At 39.7% G+C, this 20968-nt stretch overlaps 1 protein-coding gene and 1 non-coding gene across 9 annotated transcripts in view; both read left to right on the top strand.

Moving 5' to 3' along the window:
* The window catches only part of USP37 (ubiquitin specific peptidase 37), an 81801-nt gene that overhangs the window by 44452 nt on the left and 16381 nt on the right, over positions 1-20968 (top strand). For 5 of the 8 annotated variants that reach the window (XM_059703128.1, XM_059703131.1, XM_059703126.1 and 2 more), the window contains 6 exons: positions 5162-5279; positions 6538-6617; positions 9701-9865; positions 12404-12469; positions 15177-15318; positions 20211-20466. In XM_059703128.1, the coding sequence (XP_059559111.1) occupies positions 5162-5279; positions 6538-6617; positions 9701-9865; positions 12404-12469; positions 15177-15318; positions 20211-20466 (827 nt within the window). The remainder of the gene's footprint in view (positions 1-5161; positions 5280-6537; positions 6618-9700; positions 9866-12403; positions 12470-15176; positions 15319-20210; positions 20467-20968) is intronic. The other 3 variants (XM_059703129.1, XM_059703130.1, XM_059703132.1) reach the window with 3 other exon arrangements.
* Positions 11958-12064, top strand: LOC132238899 (U6 spliceosomal RNA). The gene has a single exon (XR_009453875.1). It is a non-coding gene; the product is annotated as a U6 spliceosomal RNA (small nuclear RNA).

Raw genomic sequence — 20968 nt, 5'->3', positions numbered from 1 at the left:
CTAGGCATATGCCCTGACTGGAAATTGAACTGTGACCTCCTGGTTCATAGGTCGATGCTCAACCACTGAGCCACGTAGACTGGGCTGTTTCATTGTATCTTGTTACTAGATGTAACTTGGGAGAAACCTGATTTTCTGGATAATCTTTTTCTTCCTGAAAATCTTCCTTATTTATTGGAAATTAGCACTTTTCACTAGTTTATATCTAGATCTAGACACTTTTTGTTAATTTTGCTTTTAACATGATGGAGCTTTTTCATCTGAAGATTTGGAGTTTTCTTCAGTTCAAGGAAACTAGTCTCTAAATACTACTTTTCTTTTATTCTGGAATTTTTTTTAGAAATACTCAATACCCATATATTGGCTCTCCATTCTTTGGCTTCCATATTTGTCTGTTTTTCTTGGTTTGCTCAAAATGTAGTGTTCACTGAGGTCTCTCAGCTAGAACATTCTAGTATTTTTTACTAGAATTTTGAATAACCATGTGAAACGTGGACACTAAAGATGGTAGTTTTGTATTACTAGTCTGTGACTTTTTTTAACTTTTAAAAATTTATTGTTGAAAATATTACAGATGTCCCCTTTTTTCCCCCATTAACGCCCTCCACCCCACACCCCACACCCTAGGCCTTGGCCACACTATTGTCTGTGTCCATTGATTATGCATATAAGTTCTTTGGTTAATCTCTTCCCATCAACTCCCCTACCCCGCCTTCCCTCTGAGATCCATCAGTCTGCTTTATGCTTCTATATCTCTGGATCTATTCTGTTCATCAGTCTGTTTTGTTCATTAGATTCCACATATGAGTGAGATCATGTGATATTTGTCTTTCTTTGACTGGCTTATTTTGCTTAGCATAATACTCTCCAGATCTCTGTATGCGGCCTCAAAGGGTAAGAGATTCTTTTTTTTTTTTTTTTTACTGCTGCACAGTATTCTATGGTGTAAATGTACCACAGCTTTTTTATCCATTCATCTACTGATGGGCACCTGGGCTGTTTCCAGTTCTTAGCTATTGTAAATTGCGCTATGTCACCAGTCTGTGACATTTGTTGCCTTCATACTTTCTTTAGCCTTTTTTCCTCCAGTGGATAAATTATTTTTTAATATATATTTTATTGATTTTTTACAGAGAAGAAGGGAGAGGGATAGAGAGTTAGAAACATCGATGAGAGAGAAACATCGATTAGCTGCCTCCTGCACGCCCCCCACTGGGGATGTGCCTGCAACCAAGGTACATGCCCTTGACCGGAATCGAACCTGGGACCCTTGAGTCCGCAGGCTGACGCTCTATCCACTGAGCCAAACCGGTTCGGCGGATAAATTATTTTTTAAAAGAAAAAGTCCAGGTCTTACAAATTCAGCTCAACTTCTTGTAAAAGCTGGAAAACCCATCAGCAGTTAATAATGTGATAGACTGCCATCCTTCCCTTCTAATGCACTTTTTTTATTTATCCTCACCTGAAGATATTTATTTTAGAGAGCGATGGTTAGGGAGGAGAAACATTGATCTGAGAAACATCGATGTGAGAGAGAAACAGCAACTAGTTGCCTCCCATATGTGCCCCAACCAGGGGTCAAACCCGCAACCCAGGTATGTGCCTTGACCAGGAATCGAACCTGCTACTTTTTGGTGTACAGAACGACACTTAACCAACTGAGCCATCCAGCCAGGACCCAGTGCACTTTCCAAACAAAATTTGTTCAAGTCAGAAAGAGAAACAAAGGTTTAAAAAATATTTTTTTATTGATTTCTTTAGAGAGAGGAAGAAAGAAAAAGAACCATGGCTGTGGGAGAGGAACATTGACCAGCTGCCTTCTGCACACCCCTCACCGGGATCGAGCCCACAATCTGGGCATGTGCCATGACTGAGAATCGAACCAGCAACCTCTTGGTGCATGTCTTTATTGGTTTGAAAGAGAGGAAGGGAGAGGGGGAAGAGAGAAACATCAATCTGTTTCCTCCCATATGTGCCCAACTGAGCATTGGATCCACAACCTGGGTATGTGCCCTGACCGGGGATCAAACCAGTGACCTTTTGGTGCACAGGATAATGCTCAGCCAACTGAGCCATACTGGCTAGGGCAGCCGTGGGCAAACTACGGCCTGCGGGCCGGATCTGGCCCGTTTGAAATGAATAAAACTATTGAAAAAAAAGACCGTACCCTTTTATGTAATGATGTTTACTTTGAATTTATATTAGTTCACACAAACACTCCATCCATGCTTTTGTTCCGGCCCTCCGGTCCAGTTTAAGAACCCATTGTGGCCCTCGAGTCAAAAAGTTTGCCCATCCCTGGGCTAGGGCAACCAAATTTATTTTTATAGAAAAATTTCAGTTGCCTCTGATAGAAATGGCCACAGGCAGCACAGGAAGAAAGAAGATGATATCAAAGAGGTGGCTCCAGCGCTATGCCAACAGCATCGGTCAGGCACAGCACCCAAATGTCAGGTGTTTAGTTGAGGTGTGTGCATCGGTGCATGAAACTACGTGACTCACAGAATGTAGGCACGCCAGGCTGAACAGTGGCCCAGGAGTTTGCCAAGTCTGTAGGCAACAAGTTTCTGTGGGGCCACAGCCACTGTGGTACAACTATCTCCTCAAAGACCATGACTTAGTTGCTTTATTAATAATTTTCTTTAAGACCATTCTTTAGCCCTAGCCTGTTTGGTTCAGTGGATAGAGCAGGGGTGGGCAAACTTTTTGACTCGAGGGCCACAATGGGTTCTTAAACGACCGGAGAGCCGGAACAAAAGCATGGATGGAGTCTTTGTGTGAACTAATATAAATTCAAAGTAAACATCAACACTAATAAAAGAGAAAAATGGTAATTGGCGTACGAGCTACCCTTTTCATTGGCTAATCAGGGCTATATGCAAATTAACTGCCAACTAAGATTGGCAGTTAACTGCCAACAAGATGGCGGTTAATTTGCATATGTAGGCACAATGCAGGGAGGTGAAAGGGAAAGCAGGAAGAAGCCCCCTGCCACTGACAGTGATCGGAAACCCAGGGGGGAGCTAAGAACTATGATCAGAGAATCAGGTGCCTTTTCCGCCCTGGCCAGTGATAGCAGGAAGTAGGGGTGGAGCCAGCGATGGGAGCTGGGTACGGTCGAAGCTGGCAGTCCCAGGAGCTAGGGGTCCCTTGCCTGGGCCTAAAGCGAAGCCCACGATTGTGGGGCCGCTGCAGCTGCAGGTCCCCACTGCCCGGGGTGGACGCGTAGGCCAGAGGCGTCAGGCCTGGGCAAGGGGCCGATCCTGTGATTGGAGGGTGATGGGGGTCAATGCCTGAGGGCTCCCAGTATGTGAGAGGGAGCAGGCTGGGCTGAGGGACACTCCCCCCCCCCCCCACACACACACACCCAGTGCACGAATTTCGTGCACCGGGCCCCTAGTCATTACATAAAAGGGTACGGTCTTTTATTTTTTAGTTTTATTCATTTCAAACAGGCCGGATCCGGCCCGCGGGCCGTAGTTTGCCCACGGCTGGGATAGAGTGTCAGACTGTGAACTGAAGGGTCCTGGGTTCGATTCCAGTCAAGGGCACATGCCCGGGTTGTGGGCATGATCCCCAGTAGAGGGCATGCAGGAGAGAGCCAGTCACTGAATCTCTCTCATCATTGATGTTTCTCCTCCCTTCTCTGAATCAATAAAAATATATTTTTTAAAAAAGAAAAAAAAGACAGTTCTTTAACCACAAAGTAGTTTCTGGCTGAAGGAAGATATTATATACCTTATTCCTCATATTGTAATTTTTTATTTTTAGCTTCTGTCTCTTCTGTCTATAAGTTAGTTTGGCCAGTTTGCCAAATGTACCTATTTTTTAAAGTATTATAGTTTAAATCTACCGGTTTTCAATTATTACATGGCATTTCAATATGTTCATGTATTCTTGAATATGAAGAATTATGAATTCTTGCCCAAACCGGTTTGGCTCAGTGGATAGAGCGTCAGCCTGCGGACTCAAGGGTCCCAGGTTCAATTCCCATCAAGGGCATGTACCTTGGTTGCGGGCACATTCCCAGTAGGGAGTGTGCAGGAGGCAGCTGATCGATGTTTCTCTCATCGATGTTTCTGACTCTCTATCCCTCTCCCTTCCTCTCTGCAAAAAATCAATAAAATATTTTTTTTAAAAAAAGAATTATGAATTTTTCATTTGAAGAACTTAAAATATCTAAAATTAAGTACTTAATATTCCTCATAAAACTTCCTTCTGCAGTCTGTCTCAGTAATGACAGTTCCAGAAATGTGGTGTATATCTTAATTCTTTTCTTTCTCTTGCACCCCTACATCTAATTGTCAGCACGTCCTTTCAATTCTTCACAGTACATCCAGAATCTGACCCCTTCTTACCACCTCTATTGCCACTACTTTGGACTAAGCTGCTATCATCTCTTGCCTGGATTGTTGCAGTTCCTTCTAAACTGGTGTCTTTGTTTCTGTTCTTGTCTCTCTGTGGTCTATTTTAAACACATTAGTCAAAGTGATAAATTTTTAATGGAAATTAGTTCATGTCAACCCTCTGCTTGTAACCCTTAAAATAAAAGCTGAAATCCTTACTATGATCTACAAAACTTCTTAGGATTTGCCTTTGATTAACCCCTCTCCCCCAGTTTACTCTCTAGCTTCATCTCCTATTACTCTTCCCCTTGTTCATTCTGTTCTAACCTTTTTTTAAAAAATGCCAGAATTTTGGTACCTCAGGGCCTTTTCACATTTCAAGAAAGTACTTAAATACTTGCCAGGATTACCCTTTGTGTTGATTTTTTTGGATATATATATTTTTTTGAATTTAGAAATAGAGGGAAAGGGAGAGAGCTAGAAACATCAATGAGAGAGAAACATCAACGTCGATCGGCTGCCTCCTGCATGCCCCTTACTGGGTTTTGAGCCCACAGCCCTGGGCATGTGCCCTGACCAGGCATCAAACCAAGTGACCTCTTGGTGCATGGGTCAACGCTCAGCCGCTGACCAACACCGGTCGGATACCTGTGATTTAATAAGGGTTAAAGTAACGTGTCTTAAATGTGTATATTTCTTATGCTTAATCATAGCCTGTTCATACACTGTGGGGGAGCAGTGTTCCTGAAATATATTTGTATTTATTTTGTATTGCAGTTAGGTTTCTGAATGCTTAGATTTGTCTTCTTTTACAGATGTGGAGAGATTATTCCCAAAAGAGAACAGTTTAATGACCTCTCCATCGACCTTCCTCGAAGGAAAAAGCCACTCCCTCTGCGTTCAGTTCAAGATTCTCTTGATCTTTTCTTTAGGGTAAGTAATATATTTTGGTATTTTTCCATAACTAAATTTTATATATCATATATAATTATATTTGAAGTTGGTTTCTTTAAGGCAGAATTTGGACAAAATTACTTGAGGGAAAACAAATGAGAAATATTTATAAATATTTTTAAAAGCTTGATAAATCTAATGGTTAACTCATTGAAGAAGATTGATTGCTTAAATAGATTATACATTTGACTCAACAGGAAGTGTTTTAAACCTTAGAAGCAGTTATTTGTAAACAAATATTAATTTGAAGCCTAGGAAGTGACACATGCTAAAATTTGGTAATGTGGATTAAAATTGGAGACACTATATAAGTGAGTATACTAAGATCTGAGGAATAAAAAATGCTCTTTGCTTTTCTTAGGTTGTATGTACTCTATTAGAAACAACACAGAAGTCATGTTTACCTAATGCTGTAAATAAATATTTGTGTCTGTGAAATACTGTTACAGATAATCTGAGGCATAATTGGACCTGTTGTGTAGCAGTCCTTATAACTGAAGGAAATTTGCCAGGATTAAAATAGTATTTCTTGTTTTGTTGTAGCAAATGGGCAGAATTGTCTTCCTAAGGTTAAAAAACTTCTTTTCTTTAAATGAGTAACATTTAGCTCCACCCAATGATAAATACTCTGCTTTTCTTTTTGCTTTAATCATTCCTTGCTATTCCTATTATTATCGTAGAATTTGAAGCTTTTCCTGTGTATCTTTACCCCCATTTTTTAAGGATTTCTTGTTTCAGTTTTCTCTAGGTAATGCTATCCACCCCAAACTTTGGTCCTTTAGAGCAGTTGTTCTTAGTGGGCTGTTACCAGAAGATTGAGTTCCATTATAAGAAAGGGGTAGAGTTACACCTAACAGACCAGGAACTCCGCCTAACCTGAAGGTGATCTTATCTCTGCTATGGCCAAATGTTAGATATACTCTTGGCAGTGGTTCTTGTGTATGTATTCATGGGGAAAAGGTTGAGAATCTGCTACCGTAGAATCTATCATAAATTGAGTTACTATCATAAATTGAGATGTTTCCTTTGTAAAAAAGGAAATTAGGAATTCTGAAATAGGGCATGTTATAACTATATTTTGAGCATTAGGTCTTAATTTAGTTAGGTTTGTGGATACAAACTGGTCGGAGCTGTCAAGCCACTGAAGTAGTATGACTAAAGAAAATTAGTAGCATTTAATGGGATAATACTAATTCAACTTTATGCTTCTTTATTTTTCCTTCTTGTCTTTTTACAGGCAGAAGAAATCGAGTATTCCTGTGAGAAGTGTAGTGGGAAGTGTGCTCTTGTCAGGCACAAATTTAACAGGCTACCCAGGTAAAATTAATTGCTCTTTCATTTTTCTTTTTTAAAGTACTTACAAATATTACTGAATAAGTGAGGTTTACCAGAGTGGATTGGTAAAGAAGGTCAGTAGAGCTGAGATATGAAGAGGGTAGAGGATAGAAAGCTAGAATGGAGAAGACAGGAGGAGGGTTTGGAATGTTGAAGGAACTTCAGAGTCCCAAGTGATGGCAACAAGAGGACTTGGCTGGTGAAACTTGGGAATAATGATAGTGAATACTAGTAGTTTTTTAATTAAATAATGTATAACATTCAACTATAATTTTTTTTTCTTGTGTTGTGCTGTAGCCCCTCCCTCTCTTATCCCAAACTTTCAGTAAAAATCTGCTACAGACACATATCTGTGTGTGAAAATAAAATAGGAAGAGTACTTTTCTGCAATTTGTGTATTTCTTTATTCAAAGGCTCTTATAAGTTGGTAAGTTTTCTGTAACAATAAGAATTAACTAAGTACCCTAACCGGTTTGACTCAGTGAATAGAGCGTTGGCCTGCGGACTCAAGGGTTCCGGGTTCGATTCCGGTCAAGGGCATGTACCTTGGTTGCGGGCACGTCCCCAGTGGGGTCTGTGCAGGAGGCAGCTGATTGATGTTTCTCTCTCATCGATGTTTCTAACTCTCTGTCCCTCTCCCTTCCTCTCTGTAAAAAATCAATAAAATATATTTTAAAAAAAAGAATTAAGTATGGAGTTTCTGGAACCTAGCCCCTAGAGCAGTGATGGCGAACCTTTTGAGCTCGGCATATCAGCATTTTGAAAAACCCTAACTTAACTCTGGTGCCGTGTCACATATAGAAATTTTTTGATACTTGCAACCATAGTAAAACAAAGATTTATATTTTTGGTATTTATTTATATATTTAAATGCCATTTAACAAAGAAAAATCAACCAAAATAATGAGTTCGCGTGTCATCTCTGACACGCATGACATAGGTTCTCCATCACTGCCCTAGAGCCTAGTTCTTTTGCTCCTTTCTAGAAAATGAAATATTTTTTAAAGAAATGACTTTCTAAATCATAACAAAGAATTTGTTCTTTGCTATTTGTGAGTGTCTTAAGGCAGGAGGGTGGGAGGGGACAAATATTAAGGCAAAAGATTATTACCAGCTGTCATTAGTGAATGAAACCGGTGTACAATTAAAAATACTTGTTTGACCTGGCAACCTGAATGTATTCCCTTTCTAGCTGTCTAGCTATATGGTCTTTCAATTGGTAGAAAAAAATACTGAGGGGAATTTATCTTCTTAGTTTTTTTTCTTTCTGGTAGGTCACATATGTTAAAGGTTAATTTATTCCAAACTTACATGAAATAGAAGCCTTTGTATCATAAGTCTTAATATTGTACTTTTTTTGTTTTTGTTCATTTTACTATTAAAGCCAGTCAACTACTATTTTTGAAGGGTCTGGTATCTTTAACAAATCTACCTGGCTGGTGTGGTTCAGTAGTTGAGCATCAACCTATGAACCAGGAGGTCACAGTTCGATCCCCAGTCAGGGCACATGCCCGGGTTGTTGGCTCAATCCTTGGTGGGTGGCATGCAGGAGGCAGCTGATCAGTGGTTCTCTCTCATCATTGATGTTTCTATCTCTCCCTCCCTTCCTCTCTGAAATCAATAAAAATATCTTTCTAATGTACTTAAAAAAATTTTAAAAAATCTGTTCATTTCTAGTCTACTTCATCTTTGTAAATCAGTGATTTTTAACTGTATCATCTGTCTTTCATATTGCCTTTTATTTTGGTGTGATTATTTGAAGAGTTAGTCAAAATATTTGACATCTCATAATAGTTTTGTATTGCAGTTAGACTTCTGAATGCTTACATTTCTAATTGTCAGCAAATTAGACAATTTCTTCACATCAGTTGTATCCTTGTGTTTTCTCAAGTTGTGAATGTGAAGCTTAGGATTCTAGCATACTTTTAAAAGAAAAATACAGTTGATAACTTTAATTTACAGATTTTTCAGTTCGTGGCTTCTGTGATGAAGGTATATGTATATGGTAAGAAATGAAACTGTTTTCCATAAATCAGACATTATTTTTGCAGAATTGATGTTTATTCCCATAAAGTTCTGAAATTCACTTGTTAAAGTGTTCTTGTGCACTATGAACTATATCTAGTCCATCAAGCAAAGATTATGTTCTGTATTAGAGATGAAAGGTTGTCACAGTAGCAATTAAGAAGTGTTTTTACAGATCTAAAAGCCTTTTCAGACCCACAAACCAGATGTGCCATGAAATTTTGTAGAACTTTTAAGTAGAGAAAATTTTTCTGTTTGCCTTAGCTTTTTTCACAGAAAGTTCTAATGAAATAAGCTCGCTTCTTATCAAAACTTATCTTGTTACCCTAGCCGATTGCACAATGGTTAGAGCGTAAGCCTGTGGACTTGAGGGTCCTGGACTCCATTCTGGTCAAGGGCACGTATCTTGGTTGCAGGCTCGATCCCCCGCCCCTGTCAGGGTGCGTGTGGGAGGCAACCAGTCAGTGTGTCTCTCACATCAGTGTTTCTCTCTTTCTATGTCTCTCCTCTTCCTTTCCACTCTTTCTAAAAATCAATGGAAAAAATATCCTCAGGTAAGGATGAACAAGGAAAAAAAATCAGCTTGTCAAAAACCAGTGTTTACCATCCAACATAGGGCTGTTTAATGCTTTAATTAAAATTATCAGTGGTTATATAACACCTATTTTTTTAAAACTATATAACATTGAATTTAAGAATTTAACCCAGTTATCAGTATTAGCATTTAAAAATACAGCTTTCTTGCCTGATGTGGGGTTTTTTTGTGTATATTTTGTTTTTCTAGGAACATTGTAAGTATTTCACCTAAATCCACCCAATGCCACTGTTTTATTTTTATTTCTATTCTTACTACTTAACACAGTGCCTAGCACATAGCAGATATGCAGTAAATGTTCTTTGGCCAAATCTTTAGTTTGATCAAATGTATTCTTTAAATCAAGAGCTATTTAACATGGCTAGTTGCTGTGATCTTTTTTCACGCATAACAGAGCTACCTTTATTATGTACAAACTAGTGACATCATCGTCTCCTGTTTTCAGGATCCTCATTCTTCATTTGAAGCGATATAGCTTCAATATTACTCTCTCACTTAACAACAAGATTGGGCAGCAAGTCATCATTCCAAGATACTTGACCCTGTCATCTCATTGCACTGAAAGTACAAAACCACCCTTCACTCTCGGTTGGAGTGCGCATATGGCAATGTAAGTCCTTAAGAGAGAATTTCTTTGCCTTTGCTTTTAAAGTAGAAAGGCTTAAAATAATAATAATAATAATAATAATAATAATAATAATAATAATGTAGAAAGCCTGTAGTGTCTGATCAAAAGAATGACTAAGCTAGATAACACAGCTCCCAGGTAAAATCAGACCAAGAAGGAAATTTTAATTTTGCTTTATTTGGAGATTTTGTGTTAAATTACTGCCTGATTGAAGTAATTGTAATCAATTGAAGTAATAAAGTGCTTATTCAAAAATTTTCCAAGTACATTAGTTGCCTTTCATAAAAAGTTACCTCTTTAGGTAATAACTCTTAATGATTTTAGATCACTAGAACACAGTGTGATATATGTTAGGAATATAAACTTAATTTGCATGCTCATATGCATTATCTGAACATAAAATACTGACTCCTGTGTTCCTTAGAAGTTCTGTTTCATTAGTTCTAAGATAGGACTTGGGAATCAATATTTTTACCAAAAGCCTTTCTGGCTCTTTGGGATATGGAAATTTGGGAAACACTATATTGAATGTTATGCTGGGGCCCCAAAAATAGATTTTGTCTTCATAAATGTATTATTACCAGTGGAAGTAAAGAACTTCAGTGGCTCCTAGAAATTTTTACATGAGAAAAGAAGTAACCTTTAATTTTGCTTCATCATAAAATGCAAGAAAAACCTTAAGACTTTCTGAATACTGCTCTTTCTTCTGCATACTTGTATTACTTTGGAACCATATAATGTAGATCCTTTTTATACTTGGACTCTAGTTTGAGAGAGTCATAAAGTTTAGGACTTTAGAGTTGAAAAGGACTTTAGAGATTTTGTCTAAACTCTTAATTTTACAGAGGAGACCCAAGGAGATTAAGTAATTTTCTTAAAGTCATATGGTTAGTACACCGGAAAAGCTAGATTTCTTGGCTAAAGTGGAATAAAAGACATTTCAGAAAGTGGATGAACATTTGCTAATGTGAATTGATACTGTTTCGTAAAAATGTCTTTCTCCTTGGTTTAATAATTGAAATGTATACTACATCTTATAAGTATATATTAAAGACCTTAATGGATAGACTAATAAAACCTGTTCCAGAGATTCTTAATGTTTCTGGATTTTGTCTTATGGCCTTTCTTTGGAGTAGATGTGGGTTTTGTGGGTGTGTTTTTTGTTTTGTTTGTTTTTGTTCGTTTTTTTTACTTGATTCAACTGCCTTCTGCTGGTAGAATTGTTACTCTTTCTGGCTGGCAGTAGTACTATATCAACCTATCAATGTAGGCTCTTTATGAATCATACCAGGCCTGAAAACAGGCTATCTGACTCTGTAATTTAATAGCTTTAAGACTTTGGACAAATTCCTTGACTTAGCTGTAGGGAAAATAATTGGGTGGTTGTGAACGTTAAATGCTGTGAAACACACGCATTCTTACTCCAGTGGCTGACATCTAGTAAGTCCTCAAAAAATGAGAGCTATTACTATTTTATTGCTTAAAAGTAAAGAACTGGGACAAGATAATTTTTCCCAAGTTGTTCATATGCGTTACATTTGACTTCATTTACATTTGACTTTGTTTCCAATGCTGTTTATTTAGGTCATTAGATCAAGGAAAGGCCAGAGGTAGTATTTTATATATATATTTATATCCTATATAATAAAAGGCTAATATGCAAATCGACTGAATGGCAGAAAGACCGGTCACTATGACGCGCACTGACCAGATGCTCAATGCAGGAGCTGCCCCTTGGTGGTCAGTGTGCTCCCACAGGGGAAGCATCACTCAGCCAGAAGCTGGGCTCGCCAGCGGGCTCATGGCTGGTGAGCACAGTGGCTGCGTCAGGAGCCTGTCCCGCCTCCGCAAGGCTCCTGCTTCCCTAGCAGTGCTAAGGACTCCTCAGAGGATGTCCAACTACGAGAGGGTGCAGGCCTGGCTGAGAGACGCCCCACCCCACAAGTGCATGAATGTCATGCACCAGGCCTCTAATACATATGTGTGTGTGTGTGTGTGTGTAATCTCCCCTCCCCCCCGCCCCGCCCCCAGAGGAAGGGAGAGGGAGAGAGAGAAACATCAATAATGAGAATCAGTGCTCGCTTCGGCAGCACATATACTAAAATTGGAACGATACAGAGAAGATTAGCATGGCCCCTGCACAAGGATGACACGCAAATTCGTGAAGCGTTCCATATTTAAAAAAAAATAATAATAATAATGAGAATCATTGATCAGCTGCCTCCTGCACACCCCCTACTGTGGATCGAGCCTAAAACCTGGGCATGTACCCTGACTAGGAATCAAACGATGATCTCCTGATTCATAGGTTGATGCTCAAACCCTGAGCCACACCAGCTGGGCCAGAGATAGTATTTTGTTTTCTCCTTTGGCCTCTATTGCTAGTAAAAGTAGTATAATTATTTGCTTTTCAAGAGGATAGATATGGGTCTATAGTTCAGAATAATTCATTTTGTAAATTAAATATATTTTTTTAATAATATAATTGTATACATTATATATTTTCTAATTTTCTGATAGTTCTAGACCATTGAAAGCCTCTCAAATGGTGAATTCCTGCATCACCAGCCCTTCTACACCTTCAAAGTGAGTTATATGTCTTGTGTACCCAAAATTTGTATTTTTAAGGATTTGGCTTACCCTAATTTCCAAAATTATTCCCTCCCCTTTTCTTTATTGTTTCTCTTTCTGCATGATAAGTGCTCTGTATTACTATACTTTGGAATTTTCTTGATTCTGCTTTAAACTATAATCTGGGGTAAAACAAGTTTTTAACAGTGAAGCAATTTGAGATGATCGTCTCAAGATTTTGTTCTAAAACATTTAAAATCATCTGTTAATATGTAATATTTTCATCCTACTTCTCTAGAAATTGACTGATGATGAGGAATGTTGAGGATTGAAGGGCTGAAATAACCCATGTTGGTGTAAAGCACCATCCCTCAAGGATAACATGGGAGATATCAAAAATATCTTTTTACTTGTTGCTAGCCAATCTGGGCCTTCTTGTCTTAGACACTGAACTGAAGCTATTCTGAAAGGAGACAGAAAACAAACACACATTGGAATGTACCTGCTTTACAAATGTTTTATTTTTTTATTTTTTGCTTAAGTCCAAAAGTTTGTCCAAGATGAGACACAAATACTTTTTTTAAATATACCTCCTCTATGATTAAACTAGAACCACAGTTTCTTGATTAGACAATTCTAAATGTCTAAATGCTTGTCATTGGTCTTTAAAATTAGTTTTTCTAAAAATTTGATGTCCCAACATACTTTTAGAAAAGAGACATTTTTGTTGTTTAAGGGCTTTGGGGGGGGGCTTATATAACCATAAAATGACATTTGGGAATTGCTATCTTCTTTTCCTCCTGTTAATTATTTTTCAGTGCAATTAAAACCAGATGACTAACATGACTAGAAATGGTACCGATATGAATACTCTTGCCCGTTCTCAAGATACAAATGAGCAATACCACTTGGCTGCTTAGAAAGTGAGCAAGTGATGCATTTACAGGATGAATATTTTTCATTACTACAGGCAAGCTGCCTTCTGTGAATATAGTAACTATTAATGGAATGCACTCTTTATGTACCAGATCACTGTAGTTTCAAGAAAGAGATGGTTTCATTGAGCATCATTATACTTGGCATGGTCATCTGTTCTCCAGGGTCTATTGGTATGAGAATTTGAGAATTGGTCAATAAAGGATGATTAGGCCCTAGAAGACCTGTCATGCCGATCAAACTTAAAAGAGGCTGAGTTATGAAGCAGAATACCATTGGATTGTCTACAGTGTCCTTTGTCATCACATTTGACCCTGGTATATTGATAGCCAGGTGTCAGCCTCATTCAGCAAAGTATTCATGTAGATAAACAAATTTAACATGTTCAGTTTTGCTTGGTGAGCATTAAATCAGAACTGAGAAGTAAAGATGGTTAATTGGCTATTTCTCAGTTATTTTTAAAAACTCTTTTGAAAACATAATGGGAGACTATTCAAGTGTTCCGGCTGAAGTGCAGGGATATCCTGGCTGCTCTCAGCCAAAGACTATGTTTGGGATTATCACTGACCACTTGCCTCTTTTCTTTGATCTACATTGCTATACAGTTCTCCTGGTTTCCACTGTGGCCTCTTATTTCTTGGTACCATCATTCTATATGTTTATGTACAGTTTTCACGTTAAATTAAATGCCTTTTTTCCAATTTCCATTTTACATATTTTACATAGTATAGCATATGAATTTATGTTAACCTCCATCAAAGAAAGTTTGTGCTCTTTGACCTTTACCACTTTTTCCTTTAATTCATTTTCAGCTCACTTGGAAGCCAACACAGTAACACCTTACTTATCTAGTATCATTGAAGAATATTTGATATTCCACATAAATGAATTTTTATATAACTAAAGCTTAAAAAAATTTTAACCATTTTAGGTGGTTATATAGTCTGTAACTTTACAGAATTCTTTATATTCTTAAGTAAAATATATTGAAGATAATTTAAATATATTGTAATGACTTAGAATCAACATTATGAGTATCAGTTACTGCACTGTGTTTTAATATAATAATGCCCTCAGATGGCATTATTCTACAAGACGGTTTACCTTTACATTAAATGACTTACAGGTCTTTATTGCCCTATTTGTGGTTATTCTCTCTCATTTCTTAGCTCTCATTTCTTGATGAACTTGCTACATTATTTTATACATCATTTCCTGGGAAAGAAGGGTCCCTGTCTAAAGAGTAAAGTACATGGGCTTTGAAATGCTGCCTTCCTCAGAAACCTTTTTTCTTACTTTTGAATCCCTGTATTTTGGAAGGTAGAGGTTGCCAGATGTCTGACCTACATATAAGTGGATAAGTGGAATGTTACTGTTAATTTTAAAGTACATGGATCATAAATTAAAAGTTCAAAAATTAGTTCTCATACTCTATTGTCCAAAACATTTATTCATTGCTATCTTTGCATGCGTTCAGTACTGTACTTGCTTTATAAAGACAATAACAAACTTCTTTGGGGCTGATCATTAAAAGAAAAAAGGCACAAAGTGATTGGTTTATTGACATATAATAATATAAAAGCTGTCTAATTTTCAAAGCATGACTCTTTTGAAGTGGGGCAAAGGTAATAATGTTTAAGTATACTTTTTGATATATCTTTATTTCTGTTACATTATTTTCCATATAGGAAAAGCTTTTGTTTTATTTTGGACTTGTGTTTCAAAAAAAATAATGACAGTGTTTATCAGTCTTATATAGGTTTTTTTATTTTCCCTTGAATTACAGGAATTTCCCCTTCAAATCCAAGAGCTCATTGGCTTTGAGCCTTGATTCAGACAGTGAGGATGAACTAAAACGCTCTGTGGCCCTTAGCCAGAGATTCTGTGAAATGTCAGGTTGTGAACAACAGCAGGAAGATGTGGAAAAGGTAAGTAATTTCTTATCAGAATATATGACAAAGATTTGTATAGCTCTTAGTAGCCAAACAAATAATGCCTTTTATAACCAGCATTAGCAAACTTAATACACAAGATAGATCATAAACTTAATGGGTCTGTTCAAACACCAGTTGTTATGGTTTTTAATCATTTTCTTTATTTTTCAGTTACAGTTGATGTGCATTATTATATTAGTTCCAGGTGTACACCCCAGTGATTAGACATTACATAACTTACTACTAGTAAGCGATCATCCCAATAAATCTCGCACCCACCTGACCCCATACATAGTTATTAGAGTATTATTGACTATATTCTCTATGCTGTAGTTTATATCCCCATGACTGTTCTGTAACAACCAATTTGTATTTCTTAATCCCTTTACCTTTTTCACCCATCCTCTTAACCCTCCTCCCTTCTGGTAATCATCAAAATGTTCTGTGTATGTATGAATCTGTTTCTGTTCTGCTTGTTTATTTTTATTTTAGACTCAATTACTGATAGATTCGTATTTATATCTACAGATATATATTCATAGTGCTGGTCCTAGAGCCACTTAGTGAGAGATATAGGGCACACTGAGACCAGATGTTGTATATTTGAGAGATTTTAGGAAAATCTGAAGCATGAGCCAAGACATGCCACTCATATAGAAAAGCCACTGGAAACAGGTTGGGTGGGCCTGCTAGTTGGTGGAGCAGGGTCTCAGGGAATAACCAGGGCAGGGCAAACTGTGTAAGCCAGGTTGATGGAGTCTCAGTTATGCTGCCTGCCTGCCTGCTCTGTGTGGGGAGGGCTCATTAAAGGAACAATGGACGCTGCCAGCATTTCTGTCTGGGAGAAAGCTTCCCTTTCCTTCCCCCCCACCCCCTCCAGCTTTCACCTTGATGCTAGACAATTCAGTTCCTCCCTGTATGTCTCTGGTGTTTTTCAGGCTGCTACCAAGTGGGAGTGAATCTGAGTAAGTCTACATGTGGGCCCTTTAAGAGAAACTGCCTGGGACTCCAGCAGCCCTCCCTCTCCTTCAGCCTCAATCCCAGCTGATTTTTATAGCCAGAAGTCATGGCAACTTCTCTTCCTGGCACTGGAACCACTGAGTTGGGGGCCCTGGTGTGGGGCTAGGACCCCTCACTCCTCAGGGGGCACCTCTGCAGCTGAGATATCCCTCCCGATTTTTATCTGTCACGTGTGGGTGTGGGACCAGCCCATTCCACATCTCCAATCCTATCAGTCTATGTGACTTGTTCTTTAATTCCCTAGTTGTAGCACTTCCATTCAGCCAGATTTCGCATGGTTCTGATGGTTGTTCTGTAGTTTAGTTGTTACTTCAGTGTGGTTGTGGGAGAATGCAAATACAGAGTTTACCTACACTGCCATCTTGACTGAAAGTCTCCAACACTAATTTTAGAATGTGCTTTCTATAGCTACAAAACCAGTCTGTTTAAAGTTGGATTGAGACTTTTTTAATTGAGATGTAATCCTCCTATCTAATAAAAGAGAAACATGGTAATTAGCCGTACCTCCGCTACCCTTCCCATTGGCTAATCAGGGCGATATACAAATTAACTGCCAGCCAAGATGGCGGCCGGCAGCCAGGCAGCTTGAAGCGAACATGAGGCTTGCTTGCTTCAGTGACAGAGGACTCCAACGTTCCCCACCTGCCGCTGCCGGCCTCTGAGCTTGCAGTTTGAAACATTGTTACAAATATAGAAGCTAAACAAAACCCCAGAAACCTGCTTTCAGCCACCTGGGATCTCAGAGCTGGAGTTGAAACAGTGTTTCGATTATAGAACCCAAACAAACCAGATACCTGCTTTCAGCAGCCGAGGCCTAAGAGCTGGAGCCAAGCCTCAGAGCTAAAGCTGGCCCAGAATAAAAAAAAAGAAAAGAAAAAAAGGAGCGATTGGGAGCTTCAGTCACGCGCCAGCCTGAAAACAGCCCTCAGCCCCTCACCCCATACTGGCCAGGCACCCCACTGGGGACCCCCACCCTGAAGGGTGTGTGACCAGCTGCAAACAGCCATCATCCCCTCATCCAGGCTGGCCAGGCACCCCAGTGGGGACCCCCACCCTGATCCAGGACACCCTTCAGGGCAAACCAGCCGGCACCCACCCGTGCACCAGGCCTCTATCCTATATAGTAAAAGGGTAATATGCCTCCCAGCACTGGGATCAGCGGAGCCGCGAGGCCTCCCGGCACCGGTATCAGCATGACGGGGCAGCGCCCAAACCCCCTAATCGCCCTGCGGCTCTGTGTGTGACGGGGTGGGGCCACAACCTCCCTATCCACCCTGCTCTGTTCGTGACAGGGAAAGGCACCCCAATCCCCTGATCAGCCCTGCTCTGTGCCTGATAGGGGGGAGCTCCCCAACCCCCTGATCGCCCTGCGGCTCTGTGTGTGACAGGGTGCGGCGCCCCAAACCCCCCCCCTACCCCCCATGGGCCCTGCTCTGTGTGTGATGGGGTAGAGCCATAACCTCCCCATCAGCCCTGCCCTGAGTGTGACAGGGTGCGGCGCCCCAACCCCCTGATCCACCCTGCTCTGTGTGTAACGGGGCGGTGCTCCAACTCCCCTATCGGCCCTACTCTGTGTGTGACGGGGGAGCTCCTCAAGCCCCTGATGGGCCCTGCTCTGTGCATGACAGGGGGGAGCTCCCCAACCCCCTGATCGGCCCTGCTGTGTGTGTGACAGGGTACAGAGCTCCAACCCCCCTGATGGGCCCTGCTCTATGAGTGACAGGGGGCAGCACCCCAACCCCCTGATTGGCCCCGCTCTGTGCGTGACAGGGTGGTGCCACAACCTCCCATCGACCCTGCCTTGAGTGTGACGGTGCGGTGCCCCAACCCCCCAATCGGCCCTACCCTGAGCGTGACTGAGGGTGGCATCGCAACCTCCCGATCCGCCCTGCTCTGTGCATGACAGGGGGCAGCGCCCCAACTCCCCAATCAGCCCTGCTCTGAGCCCGACCAGGGGCTGCACCTAGGGATTGGGCCTGCCCTCTGCCACCCGGGAGCAGGCCTAAGCCAGCAGGTCGTTATCTCCTGAGGGGTCCCAGACTGCGAGAGGGCAAAGGCCGGGCAGAGGGACACCCCCCCCCCCCAGTGCACAAATTTTTGTGCACCGGGCCTCTAGTTACAAATAATATATTACATTTCAGGTGTACAATATAAGAGCTTGATATTTATACATATTGTGAAATGATTACCACAATAAGTCTAGCTAACATCCATCACTATACATAATTACCACAATAATTTTTTTATATTTTTTTTATTGATTTCACAGAAGAGGGGAGAGGGAGTGAACGATAGAAACATCAATGATGAGAAAGAATCACCGATTGGCTGCCTCCTGCATGCCCCCTCTGGGGAGAGAGCCTGCCACCCGGGCGTGTGCCCTTAACCGGAATTGAACTGGGGGCCCTTCAGTCCTCAGGCTGACGCTCTATCCACCAAGCCAATCCAGCTAAGGCTCAAACGAATTTTATCTTGTGATGAGAACTTTTAACATTGACTGTCTTCACAACTTTCAAATATTCAATACAGCCCGTCTGGTATGGCTCAGTGGTTGATCGTCAAACAATGAACCAGGAGGTCATGGGTTTGATTCCTGGTCAGGTAGGACACATGCCCAGGTTGCAAGCTCAATCCCCAGTAGGGGGCATGAAGGAGGCAGCTGATCAATGATTCTGTCTCATCATTGATGTTTCTATATCTCTTTCCCTCTCCCTACCTCTCTGAAATCAATAAAAATATATATATTTTAAATATGCAATACAAGATTATTAACTGTAGTCACCATGCTGTACATTATATCCCAGGACATATTTATTTTATAACTGGAAGTTTGTACCTTTTGACCCCCTTCACCCATTTTATATATATCACACACACATACACCACCCTCATCTAGCAATCACCAATCTTCTCTATATCTATGAACTTGGGTTTTTTTGTTTATTTTTTTTAGATTCCACATATATTAGTAAGTGAGACCCTGTGGTATTTGTCTTTCTCTGTCTGACTTGTTTCACTTAGCATAATGCCTTCAGGGTCCATCCACATTGTTGAAAATGTCAAGATTTTCTTCTTTTTTATGGCTGAATAAGATATATGTATATTACATCTTCTTTACTCGTTCATCCATTGATAGGCACTTTGGTTGTTTACAGGACTGAGACTTTTAAGAAATGATGTTTTAGATAAAATACTTTCTCCTGTAAACCTTCAAAGCTACTTTTACTTTTATTTTATTTTTAAATTTTTATTTATTGATTTTTTTTTAGAGAGAGAGAGAGAGAGGAAGGGAGAGAAAAAACATCGATTTGTTGTTCCACTTATTTGTGCATTCACTGGTTGATTCCTGTATATGCCCTGACCAGAGATTGACCCCGCAACCTTTGCATATTGGGACAATGCTCTAACTGAACTACCCAGGCAGGGCTTCCTTCAAAGCTTTTACATATTGGTCCTCAAATAATTACTTGCTTTATTTTGATACTAATCGTTAATATGATGAAACCAGAGTAAATGTTTTACAACAGACTAACCACATAAACTAAAAGTTTAAATAATGTGTGTGAAAGCATAACTACATTATTTCCTATCTTGACACATAATGATAGTTAATACTTTGAAGATACAAGCTTTTCTAGGAGTTTGCATCATCTCATGCAACTGTTTAATTTTATATATGTGTGTGTATTTATTTTTTAATATACTTGTATTTTTATTTTATTCATTTATTCAAAGAATAAGAACTGAACCCAAAGCATCAAAGAAAGGAAGCTTTTTAGAAATAAAATTAACTTCTCACTTTAAACTCTAAGATTGCTATATTTGTAGTCATTCAGGTTTTCTCTAAAAGTAACTCTCTACTTCAGGATTCAAAATCATGCAGAATAGAACCTGATAAGTCTGAATTAGAAAACTCAGGATTTGATGGAATGAGCGAAGAAGAGCTTCTAGCAGCTGTTTTAGAGATAAGTAAGAGAGAAGCTTCACCATCCCTGAGTCATGAAGATGATGATAAACCAACCAGCAGCCCAGATACTGGATTTGCAGAGGATGATATTCAAGAAATACCTGAAAATCCAGACTCTATGGAAATTGAGAAACCTAAAACAGTCACAGAACCAGGTAGGTTTAATGAAGATAGCTGTTAAGGCGCAACTGTGTTCAAAATCATTATAGTGACAAATGGCTTCTAAATAATGGGAAGTGTGAAATGGATCTGTATAATGTATAAGAGTTATGTGGCCCGCAGGCCAGAATTTCCCCACCCCTGGTCTACATGAACAGAAAGAAATTGATGGTTAATTTTTTATCTCCCTGGGCAATGTTCTAAACATATATGTTGTCATATACTTGTGCAATACATGAGATGTTTATTACATATTTTATGGAACTCTTTTTTTAATGTGATTTTATTGATTTTTGAAGAGAGAGGAGGAGAGAGAGAGAAACATCCATCAGCTGTGCCTCCTGCACGCTCCCTACAAGGGATCGAGCTTACAACCTAAGCATGTGCCATGACTGGGAATCATACTGGCGACTTCTCAGTGCATGGGATAATGCTCAACCAACTGAGCCACACCACCAGTACTATGAAACTCTTGATTCAGAATATGTATAAGGCTTA

This window comes from Myotis daubentonii, chromosome 7 (assembly GCF_963259705.1).
Source record: "Myotis daubentonii chromosome 7, mMyoDau2.1, whole genome shotgun sequence".
Lineage (NCBI taxonomy): Eukaryota > Metazoa > Chordata > Mammalia > Chiroptera > Vespertilionidae > Myotis > Myotis daubentonii.
This window is presented reverse-complemented; position numbering and strand designations above follow the sequence as displayed.